This window comes from Mauremys reevesii, linkage group 25 (genome assembly GCF_016161935.1).
Source record: "Mauremys reevesii isolate NIE-2019 linkage group 25, ASM1616193v1, whole genome shotgun sequence".
NCBI classification, from domain to species: Eukaryota; Metazoa; Chordata; order Testudines; family Geoemydidae; genus Mauremys; species Mauremys reevesii.
In genome coordinates this window covers 12,503,380-12,525,524 of record NC_052647.1, presented here as the reverse complement: position 1 = coordinate 12,525,524, position 22,145 = coordinate 12,503,380, and the positions used below count along the sequence as shown (strand labels likewise).

The following is a 22,145-nucleotide window of genomic DNA, read 5'->3' as shown; positions in this document are numbered from 1 at the left end:
TTTAATTTTAAATGAAGCTTCTTAAACATTTTTAAAACCTTTTACACTTTACATACAACAATAGTTTAGTTCTATATTATAGACGTATAGAAAGAGCCCTTCTAAAAACGTTACAATGTGTGACTGGCACGCGAAACCTTAAATTAGAGTGACTAAATTAAGACTCAGCACAGCACGTCTGAGAGGTTGCTGACCCCTGGTCTACACATACAAATTGCACTGGCTTAAACTGTTTTTTAAACCAATTTAGTTAAGCCAGTGCCTACCAGTGTGGACATTCTTATTTTGGTTTAAGAGTGGCTCATCTGGGCTTGAGTTGAACTGATTCCTAACTGACTTAAGCAAAACCAAAATGAGCCCAGCTCAAACCAACAGAACAGGGCCCATACAGCCTTTTGCACCAATTGAATCAATCAGGTAAAACCAGTATAAGTCAAACACACACAGTTGGGGCAGGCAGGCAAGCTGCTATGCACCAAGCCTTCACCCTGGCTTCGACCTAACCACCCCTAAGAGACTCACCTGAGCAGCACCACCCTGCCAAGAGAGGGCCAAAGCCTGACCTGGTGTAATGAACACAGCCGCTCCACTGTCTTCGGTGAAGCTAGACCCACTGACACCCGCCGAGGTTCGGCCGCCAGCATTTACACTTCAATCATATTAATACACTGGGAACCTCCTGGACATAACAGTTGCCTACAGCGAATAACCACAATCTCATCTCTCTACAAGCAACTCCCCTTCGGCCCTTCCTGGCGTCGGTAACAAGAGCCCGTGGTGGGAAGTTGAAGCTAGACAGAGTTAGACTGGAAACAACAGACAAAGTTTTAACCACGGAGGTCATTAGCCACGGGAACAACTTACCAAGGCCTGGGATGGGTTCTCCATCATGGGCAATTTTAAAATTGAGACTGGATTTTTGCTCTAGTTCAAACGAGGAATGAATCTGGGGAAGTGCCCCGGCCCGTGTTCTGCAGGAGGTCAGACCAGAGAGCGGGAATGGGCCCTTCCAGGCTTGGAACCAGCGAATCTGGTCTATTTTGCTCTCGCCTGTCAAGACGGCTCAATAGACTCTCACCCCAGAAGGGGCCATTGGGACCAGCTAGTCTGACCTGAGTCTACCCTGGAGACGATCAGCTCCCTGAGGCAAGGGCCCACTACGAGGCCTAGAAGATCAGCATTCTGTGCTCTCCCTTGTCTTGAAAATCAGAGCATCCCCCCAAAGGTTAAGCCCACAAGGGCTCAGGGCAGGAAACTGTCTGAAACTACTGCTCAGGAAAGAAGAATAAAAACAGATCCAAGATGAGCCAAGTGCTCCCATGAGCTTCACCCAGGAAAAATCAAAGGGCAGACGCGCACCAGCCAGGATACCAAGAGCATCCAGCACCTCCAGGAAGGGCGGAGCAGGGGGGCCCGCGGTCAGACAGAGAGCACCCAACTCAGAGAAGTCCAGGGGAGAGGTGGTGTCACAGGGCAGGCTGGCAGTGCCTGGCCGGGGGGGGGGAGGGCAGCTGTTTTGCATTCAACAAGCAAGTCAGCAGTAGGAGGGTCACATTTCCTGTGCCCCTCCCCACTAGCGCAGGAGGGGAGCCGGCTTCTTCCCACAACTGACACCCCAGTGCCCCCACAACACCCCATTTCTGCTGCAGCCAGCCCGACTCCTCCTCGTGCCGGACACCCCTTCTCCCAGCTTCTGCACCACAGCCTCCTGCCCCTCTCCCATCCCAGCCTCGCCAGGGCCAGACTTGATGGAGAAAGGAGCTAGATGAGGAGTTTCCATCATCTCCATGACTCCCCCATGCCTCCAGCAGCAGGGCCGCCTACACCTGCACCCCCCCAGCCCCGACACCCCTCATCCACCTCCTGCCCCCCCAGCCTGTACCCCTCCCCCGCTTCCTCCAGATCAGCCCTTCCTCCCTGACCCTGACCCAGCATCCTCCCCCACTTCCCACCACCCCACGTTCTCCCACAGAGCCTGCCATCCCCATCCCCCCATTTCCCTACAGACACCCCCTCTTCCCGGGGCCAGCCCCTCCCCACCAGCCAGCCCCTCCTGTCCCCCCCACCCCTTCCCTACAGACAGCCCCCTCCCAGCAGGCAGCCCCCTCCTGTCCCCCACCTCCCCACCCCCTTCCCTACAGACACCCCTCTTCCCAGGGCCAGCCCCACCCCCACCGGCCAGCCCCTCCTGTCCCCCCACCCCCTTCCCTACAGACACCCCCTCTTCCCAGGGCCCCCCACCGGCCAGCCCCGTCCTACCCCCTCCCCTACAGACACCCCCTCTTCCCAGGGCCAGCCCCTCCCCTACAGACACCCCCTCTTCCCGGGGCCAGCCCCTCCTGTCCCCACCTCCCCACACCCCTTCCTACAGACACCCCCTCTTCCCAGGGCCAGCCCCTCCAGCCAGCCCCCTCACAGACACCCCCCCCCAGCGGGCAGCCTCCCCTACCTACCCCCGCTCCGGGGTCGCGCTCGCGCTCTCCGCCCAGGCGGCCCGATCCCAGCCGCCGCCGCCGCCGCCGCTCCAGCTTCCTCGGCTCAGCCGCGAGGCCGCCTCCCATTGGGCCCATGAGACGCCCGCTCCCATTGGCCGTTCGCACGTCCAGCCTGCCCATTGGCGGCGCGCGCCCCAGCCGCCAGGCCCGGATGGGGGCGGGGAACGGGCGCGCCCCGCCCACAGAGGGGAGGGGGCGATGCTCATTGGCTGCCCCAGCCGGCCCCGCCCCGTTCACAGCTGGACGGAGGGGCACAGCTGGAGCAGCTGCCCCGGAGCCGGCCCCGCCCGCAGCTGGATTGGAGCCGGGCCATGGGGGGGGGGTTGGGCCCCCAGCACTCGCGTGGCCTGGCTCTGCCTTGCACCCCGCAGCCTGCCCGGCCGGGGCTCCCCCAGGGCGCTAGGTGACGGGGTTATAGGCACAGGGAGGGGGCGGTTTAACGCTACTGCCTGGATTCATTTCAGTACCCGCTCACTTCAGCTAACAATGATACACGATGAACTATGCAAAATCCCCCCTGAAAGGCTCTCAAAGCACTTTACAAACGTCACACTTCAGCATCCCCACCCGCAGGGGGCAGGCTAGCATCCCCATTGTACAGATTGGAAAACTGAGGCACAGAGACATTAGATAAAACAACAAGGAGGCCTTGTGGCACCTTAGAGATTAACCAATGTAGTCGGACATAAGCTTCCGTGGGCTAAAACCCACTTCATCAGATGCACGGAGTGAAAAATACAGTAAGCAGAATATATATTACAGCACATGACAAGATGGGCGTTGCCTTTCCAAGTGGGGGGTCAGTGCTAACGAGCCAATTCAATGAACGTGGAAGTGGCCTATTCTCAACAGTTGACAAGAAGGGGTGAATACCAAGGGAGGGGAACTATCAGAGGGGGAGCCGTGTTAGTCTGCATCTGTAAAAGCAGCAGAGAGTCCTGTGGAACCTTATAGACTAACAGACATATGGGAGCATGAGCTTTCCTGGGTGAATACCCACTTCCTCGATGCAAAGGGAGGGAAAGTTACTTTTGTAGTGCTAATGAGGCCAGTGCAATCAAGATGGCCCATTTCAAACAGTTGACAAGAAAGTGTGAGTATCAGCAGAGGGAAAATTACTTTTTGTAGTGACTCATCCACTCCCAGTCTTTATTCAGGCCTAATTTGATGGTGTCCAGATTGCAAATTAATTCCAGTTCTGCAGTTTCCTCGGAGAAATTAGAGGAGTTTATGCCCAGCCTGCCCCAGTCCATTGCCATATTGACAATAGAGACTATAGCAATGCAAATGATCACTTGAGCCCACAAACAGAACTAGAGAAGCAGCAGAGAGTCCTGTGGCACCTTATAGACTAACAGACGTATCGGAGCATGAGCTTTCAGGGGTGAATCCCCACCTCGTCAGACACATGAACTAGAGAAGACACTTTGTTCTGACTTATGAGTCAGTGCAACCAGCTGTTAGGGTGCAGCTCCTATTTCTAGGGTCAGGGTTTCAAGCACTGTAGATCGGTGGGAGCGCTTATGGTGAATCACTGGGAAAAGACATGTTAGGTAAACTAAAACGGCAGATGGTTCTAGTGAGCCCTGCTTTTAGCCTACAGGTAGAGGAGTGGAGATTCTACAGCAGCCACAGAGAGAGGATCATGTATTGGATTATAGCTCCATCATTAAGATGTGGTGGATTTTATTCATTTGCCCACAATGAAGCGCTGCTTGGATGTGAATCCAGCTATTGTACTGCAGCATCACAGTACCAGGAAAGTTCAGTCCAAGCAAGAGAAGTGTAAATTTCATAGCCCTCAGAACTCCCACCAAGCTTCAGATGAAGGAAATTATCTATTAGTCGCTGCTCATTCCTCAGAGCTTGGCTGTCAGCAGCTCCGCCTACAGCTGGACTGTCCGACAGCAACTGCTTGTGGTTCATTAGAAAGGCCAGTGCACTTCTCAGCGGAGGCAGGATGGTAGAACTACCTGTATTGCAGTTTGGCTAAGACAGCAATGTTCTTCCTTTTCTCCCTTGCTCCACGGTGTAGCAATTGAATACAGGGTTACTATGCACTGAAGGGGTGCATAATTTAAGTGATGGCAACCAAAGTAACTCAGACTTAGACCCCACTAACCCACGTGCCCATCCTGGCCAGCAGTAGTTCATGGGTTTCCTTTCTCCTCCTCGCTGCTCTCCTTGACCTCCTCGTAGACAGCCTCCGCCTCCTCGCCTCCCTTCTCCGCTCCCTCCGCTGTCTTGGCATTCGGCACCCAGAGCCCAGAATCGATGCAGCGCTGCATGTGGTACTTCGCTTCCTGGAATGCAGACAGCGCATGGGGGCTCAGGGATGTTAGCACAGCACTTGCCCCACGGGTCTCTGCTTCCTCCCAGAGCTCCCCAAACCCACCTCCATCCCCTGCAAGACACTGCACTGCAGCCTTCAGCCAAGGGCTCATTGCCACTTGGTTGGCTCAAGATCAGTGACTTGGGAAGAAGCCAATAGCTACACAGGAAGATGCGTTAATGTGACTGGGAACGGACCCCAATTCACAGCAACAGAAAACTGACTGCTCTCCTCCTGTGCCTCAAGAGCCGGGCACTCCAGCACTGACAGGCTGGAACAAGCAGCAAATAAAGTCCTTTGTGCTTTGTCCACACCACTCCCCCTGTGCAGGACGAGCTCTCTAGAAACAACCCCAACGTAGGGCACTGGCCTCCCTCACAGCCCTCCTAAGAGTTGGCTTTTGGTTGTAGGCATGAGGACAAAAAAAAAATCAATCGATCTTGGGCTGGTGTGTTGAGGGCACTGCCTGTCAAGCTGACCAGCAAAGGCTGTTTCCTTGTACACCCCTCTCTATCCTCACCTGACGGCTCGTCTTATGCTGACAGTGTCCGCTTTTGGGGGAGAGGGCTCCCCCTTTGGGTCTGTGTTTGTACAGGAGGGTCCTGCTCCCTGGAGGGGGAGGCTTCTAGATACTACAGTAATAGAAATAAGGAACAATAAGCCAGGCAGGTATATTGTAAAGGCTGAAGCCGAGTGATCAGGTTTATACATTCATTCATGCTCTTAAAAACCAAGTTCCCCAATACAAAAGACAGGGGCTAGAGTCGTGCCAAAGGCTGGATTAGAGGAGCGGACGGGTAGCTACGCACTAGCGCTAGCAAGTGACAGAATGGCCTTGGGCTCTAAAATCGCCTCTGGGAGTTTTCACATTCCTGCCTACTCACTGATTCTTCCCCCATCTCCCAGAGACCAACTTCTCGAGTTTGGAATTAGGCCACAAATCATTCCAAACAGTGCAAAGGACTTTCACAGCCACCCCACCTCCGCCCACTCTGCTGGCAAGGAGCTGCCTTCACTTTCACATCTCGAAAGAGGCCCGAGGGATGGAGGCCATTGGTGTAGGAGAGGTTATAAAAACATGAAGAATATAAGGAAGGGAAAGGCTGAAAGGGGAGACACTTGTGAGGAGAGCGAAGCAGTGGTGAAAACTGAAGAGTAGCGTCTGAAGCTCCTTATGATTCTGCGCAGCTGGCTAGGAACTCACTAGATGATAATGGAGCCTGCTGTAGAGAATCATCATCTCACAACACGGAGATGACACAGAACGAAGGTCTCGGGCCCGGCTCCCATCAACCCAAGAGGCCTTGAAGAGTAGGCAGCTGTCATAGAGGGGGAAACTAACAGGGCTGCCCAGAGGATTCGGGGGCCTGGGATCTTCTGCCGCCGAATTGCCACCCAAGACCCGGCACTTCGGTGGCGGGTGCCATGGGCCTTCGGGGCACTTTGGCGGCAGGTCCCAGAGCGGAAGGACCCCCCGCCGCCGAATTGCCGCCGAAGACCCAGAGCAGAAGAAGCTCCAGGGGCCTGGGCCCCACGAGAGTTTTCCGGGGCCCCCAGCTACACCAGAGACCACAGCCCCAGCTGAGAGCTGCCCAGACAGCTGCCCTCCACTGGGATGATGCACAGGAGGAGGAGCAGGAGAGCAGAGGACACAGTACTCAGTCGAGTGGGTCCAGCTGTAGAACCAGAGGGATTAGATGAATCCAGAATCTGCCCCTCCTGCTAGGAAACACAGCAAAACCTTCCTCTTCTCTGGCATCACCAGACAGATGTTCACATCCTCCTCCTCCGCTCCCATCCAAAGCAGCCTACTCCATGAAGAGCTTCCTAGAAACTCTCAGCCAGACTCCGGACGTGCCTATTGTGACTCTACATTTCATCAAAGACGCTCAGAGACAAAGGTGGCGAACAGCACCCAGCACAGTGCTACATGCCTGAATGCCGCAGACACTCCAGCCACACCCCTCCCTGCCTGGGCAGAGGCTGTGCCTTCTACGCCACCCGCCAGTCACTTGCTTTACAACCCTCTTTGGTGGCTGGCGATTCAGTCCAATTCCTAACAGAGAGCGTCACTCGCCGAGGCCGATGCCAATCGGCGGCATGCTGCTGCCCAGCTTTTACCTGTACTGGGCACAAGCAGAACTGGCAACCTGGGCACTTTGCAGAACTCAATTCACTTCAGAGACAGGCAGTTTCACTGCCACACGCCCCGAGGCTGAGCTCGCCCTGGGGAGCCTAAGCAGCCCTGACACCTCGCCCACCCCCTCCACATTCTCATTGTATTATTTCCACAACCCCCCCTCCACCACCACCACCTACTAAACACATGGTAAAAAGCCCAAACGAAATGGGAATGGTATTTCACGGGCCCCAAGCAATTGCTTAGTCTGTGTGTGTGTCTAGCACCACCAGTGCACGGACCTGTCAATGCCCTTTCGGACCTGGCAGGCATGAAGGCAAGCGCTTGTTCTGCGTCACACTGGCTGGGCCGCTGTTCTGCTCACTCTCCCTGCCGGATCCTCCAGCCTGAACCCCCCCAGGAGTGATGGGTGAAGGCGGATTTGGATCGTGGCCCCCAGACCTCGCTGGCCTGTCACTCTTCATGCCAAGGCTCATGCAATCGCCAAGCAGACCCCTCTGCCTCCAAGGGCCTGAGAACTTTTAAAAGCAGTTTCAGGCCTTTGGGCGCAGATCTTGCCAGCTGGCTTGTGAGGTGTTGATTTGTAGCACTGTAACCAGTCACAGTTTCCATGGGGCCTTCAGGCCAGGAAGTTAAGGCGGGGGAGAGAACATTTTATCTCCATTTTACAGAGGGGGAAATGGAAGCACGGAGAAGGGAACAGACTTGTCCAGGGATCTGTCCCCACAGGTATCGCTGGTACCTACCTACCACACACAAGCCAGGCGACATCACTTAACAAGCTGGTCGCTCGTCCAGCATTTCGCTCAGAAATGTCTACTTGTGCGCACCCAAATCCTTGGTGCATGTATTTCCCCCTCAAGCTTCCTCCCCACCCACACTGCACTAGCTCTGGGTACACAACAGCTCCTGTGTTTCGTAGTACATGGAGTCCCAGCCGAAGCTAGGGAGTCGGACACTAAATGCCTTTATTCAGTCAGTCGAGTGGTCTCCCTTCCTGGCGGCTTCTGAAAACGCAGGAAGGGAAGCTAGAGACCCAGGTCCCCATCTCTCCTGCAGCCTGACTCCTTGCTCGTTAGCCTACCAGCAGCTCTCCAGCCAGGACACGGGGAGGGCCACTTGTGGGCGTAGGCTGATTTTAGATTCCTCTCTACCACCCTGCCAGCCCGTTGTTCAAAGCGTCTGGTGCGACCATGTTCGGAGCGTGGCCTGACACCTGGCTGGCAGCCGCGTTCGAAGGATGCTCCAATGCAGACAGCTGCACCACCTCCTCTCTCCTGTTTGCGCAGACGAGATCGTGCCCCACCCCCTTCGCTGGGTGTTTTGGTCTCACCCCCCTGGCTGCTGGCTGCGGGGGGGGACAGACGGCTTCCAAGAGGTCTTTGCTGCGGCAGAGCCTTTCTGTGCTTGGAGCCCAGTCAGCACGTACCGGGCAGAACCAGCAGAACCTGGGCCCAATGCCCAAGCCCTTCCCACCCATTGGCCAAGGAATCGCGTAAGGAAGTTTTGGTGTGGAGTCAGCACAACGTGATCCCGGCTGGACCAGAGTCAACCTGGCACCCCTAAGCCCATGGATACTCTGCCGCCGGCTCCCTGCTTTGCCACACCCAGGCATGGGATTTACCTCTTAAAATGCAGGTGCGGTTTGCCTTGTGCCATTCTACCCTGGTACTTCCTAGGAATGCGGCAAGGCAGGCCGGTTACCCGCAGCCCTGCTGAGCGCAGGGGCACTGAGCCACCTGCAGAAGAAACAGAGCTTGGCACTGGAGAAGTTCACAGCAGCGCCAGAAATAACAGAGCCACGGGGCACAGCATGGCCAAGCCAGCCAAGCTCTGCTCTCCTGGCTACCCAGCGGTGCGTCCCCATCAATGCAGGGTGTAGGTCTGCTGTCCCCCTGCCACCTGGCGTAGGCTCCATTCCCTGTGCACTCCCCCGTCCTACTGGGGGAACGGTCACCCTTAGCATGGGACACTGCTAGACGGGCAGGCAGCTGGGAAGGAAAGCGACAGACTGCCGGTCAGCAGAGCTGGGCCTACGCCTCAGGCACATTCACAGCACAGCCCACTCCTCCGGGCCCCAGAGCACACACCGGCAGATGGCCGAGGCGGCACAGGCACTAACCCAAGGTGCAGGGGGGCTGCTGTGTTTGCCTGCAGGCCCTGCCAGGTGCCATGGCAGCCCACACAGTTTGTTTTGGCCACCAAGGGCTCCACAGACTGGGGAAGGCCAGTGCCCTCAGGCTGGCCTGCAACGTAACTCCCAGCACCAGGAACAACTTTGCAGGTCAATTTCTCTCTTTTCAGAAGCCACAACAGCATGGCAGCTCACCCGACTGCCCCAGCAAGTCCGCTCCACGCTCAGCTACTTCAATCTCTTTATTCAGGTAACAGCCTTACTGGGCACCAACAGAAGAGATACAACGGCACACTTGTAACTAGTACATTGCCCGGCATCACCAGAGTGAGACCTAGAACCTAAACTGCCATATGCCAAGTCCCTTTGCGCTCCTGTCTCACTGGGGTAACCGACTGGACATCCCCTCTGCTAACACAGGGGCTTCCGGCTGCTCCCCAAAGGCAGCCCAGGGCTTGGCGTTGGATACAAAGAGCCAGCAAGCAGCTCACACATTCACAAAGTGTCTACGTGTGTAAAGCATGTGTCATCCTGAGGGATAATCGGGTGAGAGAGGAAGGCGAGAGGGGGTAGGATGGTGGCAGTGGGGGGAGGTGAGGGGACAGTCTGCTTTACGCATTTCCAGCAGTAGTTCATGGGTTTCCTTTCTCCTCCTCGCTGCTCTCCTTGACCTCCTCGTAGACAGCCTCCGCCTCCTCGCCTCCCTTCTCCGCTCCCTCCGCTGTCTTGGCATTCGGCACCCAGAGCCCAGAATCGATGCAGCGCTGCATGTGATACTTCGCTTCCTGGAACGCAGACAGCGCATGGGGGCTCAGGGATGTTAGCACAGCACTTGCCCCACGGGGCTCTGCTTCCTCCCAGAGCTCCCCAAACCCACCTCCATCCCCTGCAAGACACTGCACTGCAGCCTTCAGCCAAGGGCTCATTGCCACTTGGTTGGCTCAAGATCAGTGACTTGGGAAGAAGCCAATAGCTACACAGGAAGATGCGTTAATGTGACTGGGAACGGACCCCAATTCACAGCAACAGAAAGCTGACTGCTCTCCTCCTGTGCCTCAAGAGCCGGGCACTCCAGGCCCTCACCCCCATGTCCTCCCCACCCAAGGGATACTCACAGCAGGCTCCATTTTGCTGATTGCATCCTGCAGCATCTGAACGTCTTTTGAATCGAAACACTTTTGCAGCTCCTGGGGGAGGAGAGGGCAGCCTGGTGAGCGGGTCTGGGCCAGGGCCCCTTCCACAGCCCCATGCAATAGACAATGCCTAGGAGCTCACACCTCATGCTCCCGCTCAGCTAGGACCCAAGGCCTAGGAAGGCAGTGGAGGCACTCCGCAGTGACCCGCCTTGCCCCGGCGCATGGAGAGGAATGCCACCTTGCCCATTGCCCTGGGAGGGTGGTGCAGTGGCCAGGGCACTAGCCTGGGTCTTGGAAGATCTGGGTTCATTTCCCTGCTCTGTCAGACTTGGGCAAGTCTGAGTCTCCCTGTGCCTCAGTGCCCCACCTGTAAAATGGGGATAGGGCTTTCTGACCTGGGGGGTGCGGGGAATAAACCCATCAAAGCACCTGAGCTGCTCAGAGAATGGGGCCAGAGAAGTGCTCTAGGCAGGCTAGGGAGTGGGAAGGAGGAGCCAGAATGCGAGATCGACAGCAGCAGCTCTTGCTCAGAGCGCAAGGCACCTGCTGCTCAGTGTCAGGCTACTCACAGCCGGGAGGGATTCGTACACCTCCACGGGATCCAGCCCGCCAGGGCCCAGCCGTTTCTGCCGCTCCTCCTCTTCATACTCTTTCATGGCTTTCTCGATGCGCACCTTGGCACGGCCTCTCACCCGCTCCTTGAAGGCCTCCAGCTCGTCGGTGAACCCCTCCATGTACTGCTGATCGGCCGTCTGCAACGAGCAGGGAGAAGCAGGGGAGCAGAGTTGAGAGGCCAGAATGTTAACGAAGAAGGAGCCGAGATGGCACAGCATCCAGCCAGGCACGTGAGACATGGCTGAACTCAGATTACGGACCCCTTTGCTCAGGCCAGAGTGTGCCACCGTAGCCACGCCCTCATTCAGTCAGGCTAATTGCAGGGCTGGGAGGAGCCCAGTGCTTCCTTCATTAAAAGCCACCTGCTGTAGGACAACAGCATGTGTGACAGACTGACATTCTCTCCTCCTGCGGTGTCCCCACAACCCCCTGCTGTGGGGGCGAGCACAGCACCACAAATACACAGGCAGGCGATGGCAGAGCACAAGCAGCAGGTGCCACTAAAAAGTCCAGCTAGTAGGAGGGATAAAACTTACAGTCCAATATGTTCTCTGCGCTCAGGGCCCTCCAGGCACAGAGCTCCCAGGAGGCGGCTCCCCAGGTGTCCTTCAGCTGGCCCAGCGACAAAGGAGAAGGCTCTGCAGCTTTAGCTAGTAGCCACAGTGATGACCCCAGCCACAACGCTCACTACTGGGCATGGGAAGCTGGGCAAAAGTCAGACTGTATTGAAACCCCACTCCTGAGTGGGCCTTGGGCCCCCTCTCTCCAGCGCGGGCAGACTGAGAACGAAGAAGGAGGCACCACGTGGCATCAGAACTGCCAGACTGGCTCAGACCTTAGGTCCGCCTAGCTCAGTCGCTTGCCTCGGACAGTGGCCAGAATCAGAAGCTGCAGAGGACAGTGTGAAAAACCGCACGAGACATAGACGTGGGGTAATTTGCCTCAGGAAGGTCCCTTCTTAACTTCGAATAGAGGTTGTCTCACACCCTGAGGCAGGTTTGTAGCCTTAGCAGTAACTGTTAGAATTTGGGATATTCCAGGAATCCATGTGTCCATTCCCTCCTGGAATCTTGCTAAGTTCCTGACCTAACCAACACTCCACGGTAGCGAGTTCCACACTGTCCACCGCAGTCCTCCTGACTGCAGGCCAGGGACGGTCCACCGCAGTCCTCCTGACTGCTGGCCACCTGTGAGAGGAGGAAACGGGGAGAAAACGACACAGCTGAAGGGGACTTGGAACTCACCTTGATTTTGGTGAAGAACTGTCTGAAACAAGCTCTGGGGTCCACCTTCAGGCTCTTGGCCAGCTCTAGGATGAACTGCATCACGATGGTCTGGTGGGCGACCTGCTCCATCAGGGCGTGTTTCTAGGAGGCGGAAGAGAAAGGCGCCTGTGGCTCTAAGGACTGTGCTGTGCGGCGCACTGCCAGCAGAGGGCGTGCTCACATTCCAACAGACCCCGAGACACCAGCCGCTGCAGCCTTGCCCAAGTGGAAAGAGGACACCGGCTGGCCAAGAGCCATGACAAGTGAGTCCACTGCAGTCTGAGCTCTTGGCCCACTCCCTTCCAGACTCAGCTGCCAGGATCTCTCAAGTGTCAGCACCATCTTTAAGCGAATGGAGGAAGCCGTCTTTGAAAGAGACGCTGGCTCCCAGGAGGGCAGCTGGCCACAAGACAACCAAGGCTGACTCAGGAAGAGAACGAGCAGCTAGCAGATCAGATGAATGGCTGCTGGAACAACAGTACTGACGGGGGAAACTAATGTACTAGAGTGGCAGGAAGCCTCTCCAGTACAAGCTTTCCAGGCCTCGTTCCCCCAGCACGGGTTCGCTATGCCATGAGGTGTCCGTTAGGGAAGGGACTCCAGTGGGAAAGAGCTTGGCCCACCACAAACGCGAATGGGCCAGAACTCAGCAGGGCACACGGGATTGACCCCTCACTGCTATCAGCATTTCAGGCTGCAGTCACAACTCCTGGCGAAACACAGCAGCCTCACCTCTTCCACTTCCAGATCAATGCACCAGATGACCAGGTAATTGGCGGTCTCTTCACACACCAGATGCGGGTTATCAGAGAGATACTTCTGGCTGTCGTCCCAGCGCCGCAGCATCCCTTCAAAGCAGGAGAGCCACAGTTAGCAGCAGACAGTCACCTTGCCACATGGTCAGAGAGAAGAGCCCACCCACCAAGCTGTCGCTCACAGTTTCAAGCGGAGCCTGGACAGAGCTAGAGAGGATTTAGGAGGCAGGATTACGCCTGCTGGAGGGGAAAGATGGTGGTGTGGTCAGGGCACTCGCCTGTGACTGGGAGACCCAGGTTCAATTCCCTCTTCTGCTCCAGGTTGTGTGTGTGACACCCTGGCCAAGTCACTTAGTCTTAGGTATTTAGATAAACACCCCAGAGGATCTGGGCCTTTGTGCCTCAGTTCCCTATCTGTGCAGCTGCCTCAGGAGAGGCTCTGTTGGTATCTGAGCACCTCACCATCTCCAAGGTCAATGAGCCACCTAAGTACCTAGGACAGATCAAACATGGGACAGAGTTTTGGATTAACTTCTCCTCCTGGCTGTATTTCACAGCGACAGCCCTAATGACGGCAGGGCGCACTGTCTTTGGATGGGGTGGGTGGGAGGGGACTGGGACAGGAACGTTGTAGGAATTTAACCGAACACCCAGCTGAATTTACCAACCATATTTATTAGAGGTCTATGACTTCGGTATCCAAGCAGCAGGATTATGAAGGCAGAATCCAGTACAGGACCCGATGATGCGGCAAGATAGAGCTAACCTGCTGACCCACCTGACCCATCAGACCAAGAGGGTCTCATAAGAAAAGACGGGTCTGTGGGAAGGCACTAGACTGGGACTCAATAAATCTGGGGTCATTTCTTGGCTCCGCCAGACTCTCCACGTGACCCTGGCTAAGTCACTTCATCCCTTTGTACTGGAGATCCACATCTATAAAATGCGGGTAACACTTCCCTACCACACAGGACTGTGGGGTGAACAGATGTGCTAGCACCTGAGCTGCTCCAGAGCTCTGGTGAAGGGCACCTGAAAAGCTCCAGTTCAGGACTATGAAGGTAGTGAAGAGTTAGGAGGAGGCAGAGAAGGTCCAGCAAAGTCGGGGGTGGGACTCAAGAGAAGACCTGTTCAGGAGAGGGCCTACATGCTACAGCTGGACTGGACTCAACCGCTCGAGGTCCCTTCCAGTCCTAGAGTCTATGAATCTATGGATGTTGGTTCGTACAGTCCTGCAGATGGGCTTTTTAAGTGAAGTTAAGGATAAAGGCAAGCCCCAGGAGTGGGCTGTGTTAGGAAACCACTGGCTTATTGGTGCCTTTTACACATGGGTCTGAAAGGAGTTCCACAGGTAGGGACCCCCAGCTGAGAACACTCCACAGCCCCACACCCTGAACATGGGTCTCTCCAGCTGCATGTTCTTCACTTTCTAAGTCTACAGCATGGGAGAAGACAGGTATTGCGGACATGACCCAGATAGCAAGGAATCCAACTACACCTCTACCCCGATATAACGTGACCCGATATAATACAGGTTCCCATATAGCGCAGTAACCCCAGGGCTCCGGCAGCAGGGCTCGGCCGGCGATTAAAAGGGCCCGGACTCCCCACAGCGGCTGGAGCCTGGAGCTCTTTAAATCACTGCTGGAGCCTTGCCACCGCTACCCCAGAGCTGCGGCAGCGGGGCTCGGACGGTGATTTAAAGGGCCTGGGCTCCCCGCAGTGGCTGGAGCCCGGGGCTCTTTAAATCACCGCTGGAGCCCTGCTGCTGCTACTCCGGGGCAGCAGCAGTGGGGCTCCCGCGGTGCTTTAAAGGGCTTGGAGCTCTGGCCGCTGTGAGGAGCCCCGGTCCCTTTAAATCACCATCAGAGCCCTGCTGCTGCTACCCTGGGGCTCCGGCAGCAGGGCTCCAGTGGCGCTTTAAAGGACTCGGAGCTCTGGCCGCTGTGGGGAGCCCAGGCCCTTTAAATCACCGTCAGACCCCTGCCGCCACTACCCCAGGGCTCCGGCAGCAGGGCTCGACTGGCAATTTAAAGGGCCCAGGGCTCCCCACGGCCGGAGCCCCGGGCTCTTTAAATCACCGCTGGAGTCCTGCCGCCACTACCCCAATATAACGGGGTTTAAACTATAACACAGAAGGGACTTTTGAAGCTTTCATCCCCTAGACTGCCCGGGAGCCCTGCGCTTGCAGCCAGCTAACTCACCAAAGTGTTTGATCTGCTTCTTGTACTTCTCCACAAACGACTTGTGTTTCTTCTCTTTTTGTTCCTCTGATTCATCCTCCTCTTCAGGTTTGACATTGAAAACGCTCTGCAGAGAGAGAGGAGGCTGGTTCATGGCACTGCTGCGTGGCCAGCTGTGGTTCCAGCACGACAGCTCGGACGCCATGTTTGCAAGGCAGCTTCCTCAGCTAGAAATCCCCCCCTGCTCTTTCCCCTCACCAGGCACCATTCAGACCAACCTTGCTGAAGCCGTCTTTGCTCAGGGTATCCACGTTCCAGGGCATGTTCTTCTCCTTCTTCCTCAGCCCCTCGATCTTCTTTTCCCAGCTCTTCTCTTCTTTTCTCAGCTGCTGCGCTTCAGCCTGAAGTTTCTGCAGCTCCCCTTTCCCACTCTCCGCGTCTGTCACCTCCAGCTCCTTCATTTTCTTCTGGCACTCGGCTAGTTTCCGTTTGCATTCCCTGCACCCTTTATCCAGCTCTTCTTTCTCCTTCTGGAACTGCTCCATCCTCTCCACTCGGGCCTGCAGAGATCAATTTACAGCTTTTTAAAAACACTCTTCATCACTTGCTCTTGGAATAGAAGAGCCAACTGATCCCCTGGCAAAGAGGAGAGGACAGACAGTCTGAGTAACACTGGGAACCCCTCTCCTCACCTCATGTCCCAAATAAATAATAATAATTGGAGATAGACCAATCTCCTAGAACTGGAAGGGACCTTGAAAGGTCATCGAGTCCAGCCCCCTGCCTTCACTAGCAGGACCAAGTACTGATTTTTGCCCCAGATCCCTAAGCGACCCCCTCAAGGATTGAACTCACAACCCTGGGTTTAGCAGGCCAATGCTCAAACCACCGAGCTATCCCCCCACACCCAAGAGATGATCGTTGGGCTGATAGGATCTAACAGAACAGTAACTGACATGCTGAGCTGCGTGGGTCACACCAACAGGACAGCAGCTTCTATGCCAGAGAAGGGTTACCCTACATGCTTCCCAACTCATCCATTTTTTGATTAATCCCAGTATCACCGAGTGTGTGGCTAGTTTCTTGCAGCGAGTGAGAGGTTGAGAGTTCAGCTCTCTACAGAGGCAACTAGCCTGTAGGGACCTTATGGTTTAATCAGACTTTTTAGCTGTCTCTCTTCTATGCTGCACTGACATTCACACAGTCGCCGTGTGCTGCTAACTGAGAGCTCAGTACCACCTAGTAGTTAGAGTTTCCCGAGGGCTTGGCACATCTGCAGAGACTCCAATTATGCTTGGCAGAGCACGGGATGCAGGAAATCAGTGTTAACCCAGGAGCCGCAGCAGCAACTCTGTAGGAGAATGAACATTCCTCTCCTCTGCAGTATCAATTTGTATTAGCTGAAAATTAAGAGGTGGAAGAGTCCTATTGATCCCCACGTCATCCACTCTCACAGGGCAGGGCAGGGCTGTTCACTACTGTACAATCTTTAGGGCTTTGTCTAATCTAGGTGCAACTGCCTCAAGCAATGGAGTTTCTACCACCTCCCTTAGGCTCACAGTGCTGGAGAGTCCCTTGATCTTCAACTCAAATTTGCCCCCGTTCTGTTTCAATCTGTCTCCCCTAGCTATAGGCATCCTGATGCTGCCTTCCTTCCAGAGACCCAACAGTTAACTACTGAACACCTTTGCTGTGTTTCACAGTCGGGGTTTCCCTTACAGGCCAATGTTTTCAAGAGGGTTCTAAGATCCTTAGGATTTTGTTTGCAGTTGATTGGACATGGCTCTTGTTGTGGCTGTTGGGAGAACATTTTCTCCCTCCTCTGAGCCTGGAAAACAAAAGCTGAATTCCCATTTTCTTCTCCATGTGGAGAAAAATATCTATTTCTCCACATGGAGCAGAGACCCTTCCTTCCTGTGCATAACATGCTAGGCTGGAGGGAGAACACCCTAACTGAGACAGTTACTCACACTGCACTTACACTTTCAAAGTAGGGATGCACAACACTCGGGGAAGGAGGGTTTTAACAAGATCAAGGTTTATTTCTCCATTGCCTCCCAGGACTTAGTACTTATGTAGTGCTCTAGATTACCAAAACACTCAATTAGCCACCCAAACTTCAGCTCCCCAAGTCACAGCTCCCTCTAACAGCTATTATCCACATTTTACAGATAAGAAAACTGAGGCAGAGTGAAATGAGTTGCTCAGCATGAGTGATTTGCAGAATCATTATTGGACTTCAGCACTCCCTGCTCAGATCCCTGGAATTCCCCAGGGAAGAACAAAAGGCAAAGTGCACTGCCTACATTCTAGGTCCTTTGAGAGACCAATCGATCTTCGTATCTATACACATATGCAGCAGAGGTGAAAAGCCCCCATTTTATCCAGAATAAAACTGTATTTTCCCCAGTGTTTGCCACTCAAACAAGATCAGAACTCCCTGAGCCAACAGGGTGGATTCCCAGACCCAATAAATGGTGACGGACCAGGTGACACATAAGAAACTAAGCCTTTGCATTCACACACTACATCCAGAGCTCATTTATTCCCCAAAGAAGGCAGGTAAGGTTGACTCAATGCCTCATCTGTTAGACTGGAACCAGTTACAAATACATGGGGACTAAGCAGAGTGTCTTACCACACCTGCCAGTCTGCTGGCTAGTGTCCACTACAGCTCCTAAAGCACCTGCACGCACACTGGTGTTACTGGTATCAGAGTCAGTTAAGGCCATGACATTGGTTTTCCTTTCTGGTGGCTCCCAAGTCCAGAGTGACTGTGGTGGAGAAAGTTACTGGGAGACTGAGGAATGGATTTCTGCCCAGACAGCTTCCTGCGGTTTCGCAAGAGAGCACATGGAGACAGTAAGCCCCAGGGTTTCCTCTTGGACTCGCAGTCAGGACTCCTGAGTTCTAGTCCAGACACAACTACTGCCTTGCTGCACCATCGCAGGCGATTCCCTTCCCTGCTCTGTGCCTCAGTTTCTCTTTCTGTACTAAGGGAATATAAATCAGCCCTCCACTGGAGGATCACAGAGACCTCTTGATAAAAAAAAAAAATCACAGAAATATCAGGCTGGAAGGGGTCTTAAGAGGTCACCAAGCCCAGCCCCTGTGCTGAGACAAGACCAAGTAACCCTAAACCATCCCTGACAGGTGTTTGTGCCTCTGTTCTTAAAACCCTCCAATGACGAGGAATCCACAAACTCCCTTGGGAAGCCTATTCCAGAGCTTAACTACGCTAAGAGGTAGAAAGTTCTTCCTAATATTTAAACTAAGACTCCCTGGCTGCAGATTAAGTCCATTACTTCTTGACCTACTTTTAGTGGGGGTGGAGAACATTTAATCACCATCCTCTTTATAACAGCCCTTAACAGATTTGAAGACTATTAGCAGATCCCTCCACCCCCCCAAGTCTTCTTTTCTCAAGACTAAACATGCGCAGGGTTTGTAATCTTTCCTCCCCTGGACCCTCTCCAATTTAGTTACATCAGTCCTAAAGTGCTCCAGCTGAGACCCCACCAATGCCGAGTAGAGCAGGATAATTCCCTCCCATGTCTTACATACGACACTCCTGTTAATACACCCCAGACTGATATTAGCCCTTTCGGCAACTGCATCACATTGTTGGTTCGCATTCCATTTGTGATCCACTATAATGCCCGATCCTTTTTCTGCTACCACCACTTAGCCAGTTAGTCTCTATTTCGTAATTGTGCATTACTTGGCACTTGTCTTTATTTAATTTCATCTTGTTGATTACAGATCAATTCTCTAAAGTGTCCAGGTTGTTTTGAATTCTAATTCCATCATCCAAGGTGCTTGCAACCTCTCTCCGCTTGATGTCCTACGTAAATTTTATAAGCACACACTACACTCCCTTATTCAAGTAATTAATGAATAATTAATTGTGGGACACACACACACCCAGATGACAGCAAACCATTAACAACTACTTTTTGAGTGCTGTTTCCAACCAGCTGTGTACCACCTTATGGTAATTTCATCTAGAGCACATTGCCCTAATTTACATCTGACTGTGTCAAAAGCCTTACTAAAAGTTTCCCATATCACATCAACTGCTTCCCCCTATCGACTAAGCCAGTAACTCCATCAAAAAAGGAAATGAGGATGGTTTGGCAGGATTTGTTCTTGACAGAGCCATGCTGGCTATTCCTTCTAACCCTGGTATCCTCCAGATGTTTATACACTCATTGTGTAATCATTTGTTCCAGTATCTTGCCAGATGTTGAAGTCACCATATCGAAGTACCCCATATGTACTCATTATTACTATGTAGGATGCCTGGTTAAGGAGAAGACAAGCCTTGGAGATGGGTTTCCAGGAGGATCTCTCCTGGGAAGGAAGGAATCTCCCCGTAAAGAACTCCCTCATTTTTTTGTAGGAGTCTCTCCCCTCAGGGAAGATCTACCTTGAAGCTGGGTGGAGGTTCCCTTGAAGCTGGGGAATTCCCTCTCTCTGGGGAGCTGACAGGAGGGAGACATCACTAAGGGTGGGGCTGATTTGGCTGAAATTGGGTGTGTCCAAGGGGTCTCAGGCCTGAGGAGTCCCACCAATTGGGGGCAGAGCCTCACTGGGGTGGGAGTCAATCCAGGGGATATTGAGAGGGGCTGGGGGAGGGGAGATGTCAGTCTCTGCAAAGGGCTGAGCCCTGTGCGGGTGGAGGGATCCTGGCTGAGGGGGGCACGTCCTTGGGGCCAAGTCCCGACAAGCGCAGGGTTCCCAAGGTGAAGACCCAGGGTGGGGCGCACAGTGTTCCTGGGGCGGGCGGGGGATACTTGGCGCAGGGCCCCAAGGCACAGGGGCTGAACCCCACCCAGGCCTGGTCGCTGCACGGCCAGGGCACCGCTGGGGCCTGGGGCGCTCTCGGGGCAGCGGGGGCAGGTCAGAGACCCCCTTGGGCAGGCCTCCCGGGGTCCCGAGGCCGGGTCTCCACGGGAACGGGACCCTCTCAGGGCCGGGGCGGGGCCGGTCTCACGGGGGCCCCTCAGGGCCGCGGGGCGGAGGCGGGGGCCGGTCACCAGGGGAACGGGACCCCCTCAGGGCCGGGGCAGGGGCCGGTCTCCACGGGGGCCCCTCAGGGCCGCGGGGGCGGGGCCGGTCTCCACGGGAACAGGACCCCCTCGGGGCCGGGGGCAGGGGCCGGTCTCCACGGGAACAGGGGCCCCTCAGGGCCGGGGGCGGGGGCCGGTCTCCAGGGGAACGGGACCCCCTCAGGGCCGGGGGGCGGAGGCGGGGGCCGGTCTCCACGGGAACGGGGGCCCCCTCAGGGGCCGGGGGGGGGGGACCTCAGGGCCGGGGGCGGGGCCGGTCTCCAGGGGAACCCTCAGGGCCGGGGGCGGGGGCCGGTCTCCAGGGAACGGGAGCCCCTCAGGGCCGGGGGGGGGCGGGGGCCGGTCTCCAGGGGACCGGGAGCCCCTCAGGGCCGCGGGGGGCGGGACCCCCTCAGGGCCGGGGGGGCGGGGGCGGGGGTCCGCACCTGGTGGCGCCACCGGAAGAGACTGGCCGTGTCGATGTTGGGGTGAGTCTCGTCCTCATCGTCCGACACCTCGATGTGGTCCCAGACGCTGTAATCCACCATGGTGGCGCCCGGGCCGCGCCGCGCCGGCCAGGCTCTTCTGGAACCCTCCAGCAGCCGCCGCGGCGCCTCCGCACACCCACTTCCGCCCTCGCCCTGACTCACTTCCGGTGCCCGACGGAGGGGGGAGGGCTTCGCCGCCTAGCCCAGGCGCGCCAACTCCCGAGCACCGGTAGATACGCATGCGCATCGGAGGCGGCCGACTCGCCGCAGATTCTACTGCGCGTGCGTAGGAGGACCGGCAACGGCACGGGAGAGCGCGTTCTGATCCCTCGGCCGTTCAGTGCGCATGCGTTCCCCCCCGCCCTTCCGCGCCCAAAATGGCGTAGGCCTTAAAGGGCAACACACAGCAACTATAGCCTGAGGGGGCGGAAGGCTCCCTCCCTGCTAGGCACGCAGGGGGCGAGGGGGGGCAGCCTCCCAAAGACAGGCAGAGTGGGGGAGGGGCAGGCAGTCCCCAGTACTGGGTGTGTTGTGGTAGCCCCCAGGAACCCCACTGAGATCGGGGCGCCCGCCCTGCTGGGTGCTGCCCCGAGACAGGCCGGGCGATGCCCCTGCCCCTGCCCCGAAGGGCCTGCACCCGCTCAGCAAAGCCATGCAAGGCTGGGGAAGCCGCAGCATCCAAACTCGGGCGTTTTAAACAAACCCTAGTTCGGGGGGTTGTTTTATCTGCACTCTGGGTTCCTGTGCCCCGGAGGGGTCGTGTCTTCGCCGCACCCGAGAGCTAGAGCTTCACCTTCGATTACAGTCGCCTGAGAGTCTCCTGCCTCCTGAGGACACCAGGACGGGAGCTTTGAAGAAAATCCCAAATATCATGAGACCCTCAAGAGAATCCTGAGAATTGGCAACACGATTCTTGCACCCCACCTGAGGACAGCAAGGCTGTGACGTTCACTCCCCCATGGCCAGCACCTGCGTTGGTGCTGAAGCTCCTCCGGAAGTGCTGGCTTTGCACTTTTCTGACCCAGGGTGTCTTTCAGCCAAGTTTCCCTTTGAGGCTTAACTTGTCACATGGGCTAAGTGGTGTAGACAGGCAAAGCCTCGTTGTTTTAATGGAGGATGCACCCACTTATGGAGGATGCACCCACTTATGTCGGCTGAGGATCTGGCCATCGGCATAGAAGTTGGCAGCTGCGCCTGATCCCAATAGGATACAAGATTTGTCAGCCCCCCTGGGAACTGGAGCCAGATTTGGAATTAAAAAAAAAAACAGGAGTACTTGTGGCACCTTAAAGACTAACAAATTTATTTTAGCATGAGCTTTCGTGAGCTGGACTCTCACCAGGAGCAGGGTCGGACCATTCTACTACCCTACAGCAGGGGTTCTCAATCTTTTTCTTTCTGAGCCCACTTGTGCCCCAACAACTGTTTTTCTGCCTATAAAAGCCAGGGGCCAGCGTTAGGGGGTAGCAAGCAGGGCAGTTGCTCAGGGCTGCACGCCACAGGGGCCCTGCGAAGCTACATTGCTCAGGCTTCTGCTTCCGCCATGGGTGG

General features: G+C 55.5%; 2 protein-coding genes across 5 annotated transcripts in view; both read right to left on the bottom strand.

The window, feature by feature from the left end:
* Nucleotides 1-2,591, bottom strand: part of TYK2 (tyrosine kinase 2) — a 30,167-nt gene extending 27,576 nt beyond the window's left edge. Inside the window, exon 1 of the mRNA XM_039514041.1 lies at nt 2,454-2,591. The gene's annotated coding sequence lies outside the window, so the exon portion shown is untranslated. The remainder of the gene's footprint in view (nt 1-2,453) is intronic.
* Nucleotides 2,592-4,630: 2,039 nt separating this feature from the next.
* Nucleotides 4,631-20,849, bottom strand: CDC37 (cell division cycle 37, HSP90 cochaperone). Of its 4 annotated transcripts, XM_039514092.1 has the most exons (9): nt 20,553-20,848; nt 15,334-15,615; nt 15,077-15,182; nt 12,850-12,965; nt 12,097-12,219; nt 10,807-10,989; nt 10,217-10,288; nt 9,785-9,886; nt 4,631-4,717 (listed from the first exon to the last, which is right to left on the bottom strand). In XM_039514092.1, the coding sequence occupies exons 1-9, from the start codon at nt 20,652-20,654 to the stop codon at nt 4,646-4,648; spliced, it is 1,158 nt and encodes a 385-aa protein (XP_039370026.1). In that variant the 5' UTR covers nt 20,655-20,848; the 3' UTR covers nt 4,631-4,645. The 4 variants fall into 4 exon arrangements, with proteins under 4 accessions (XP_039370026.1, XP_039370023.1, XP_039370022.1 ...); XM_039514089.1 differs by lacking the exon at nt 9,785-9,886 and having other exon boundaries at nt 4,631-4,798; nt 20,553-20,849; XM_039514088.1 differs by lacking the exon at nt 4,631-4,717 and having other exon boundaries at nt 9,331-9,886; nt 20,553-20,834.
* Nucleotides 20,850-22,145: the final 1,296 nt, after the last annotated feature.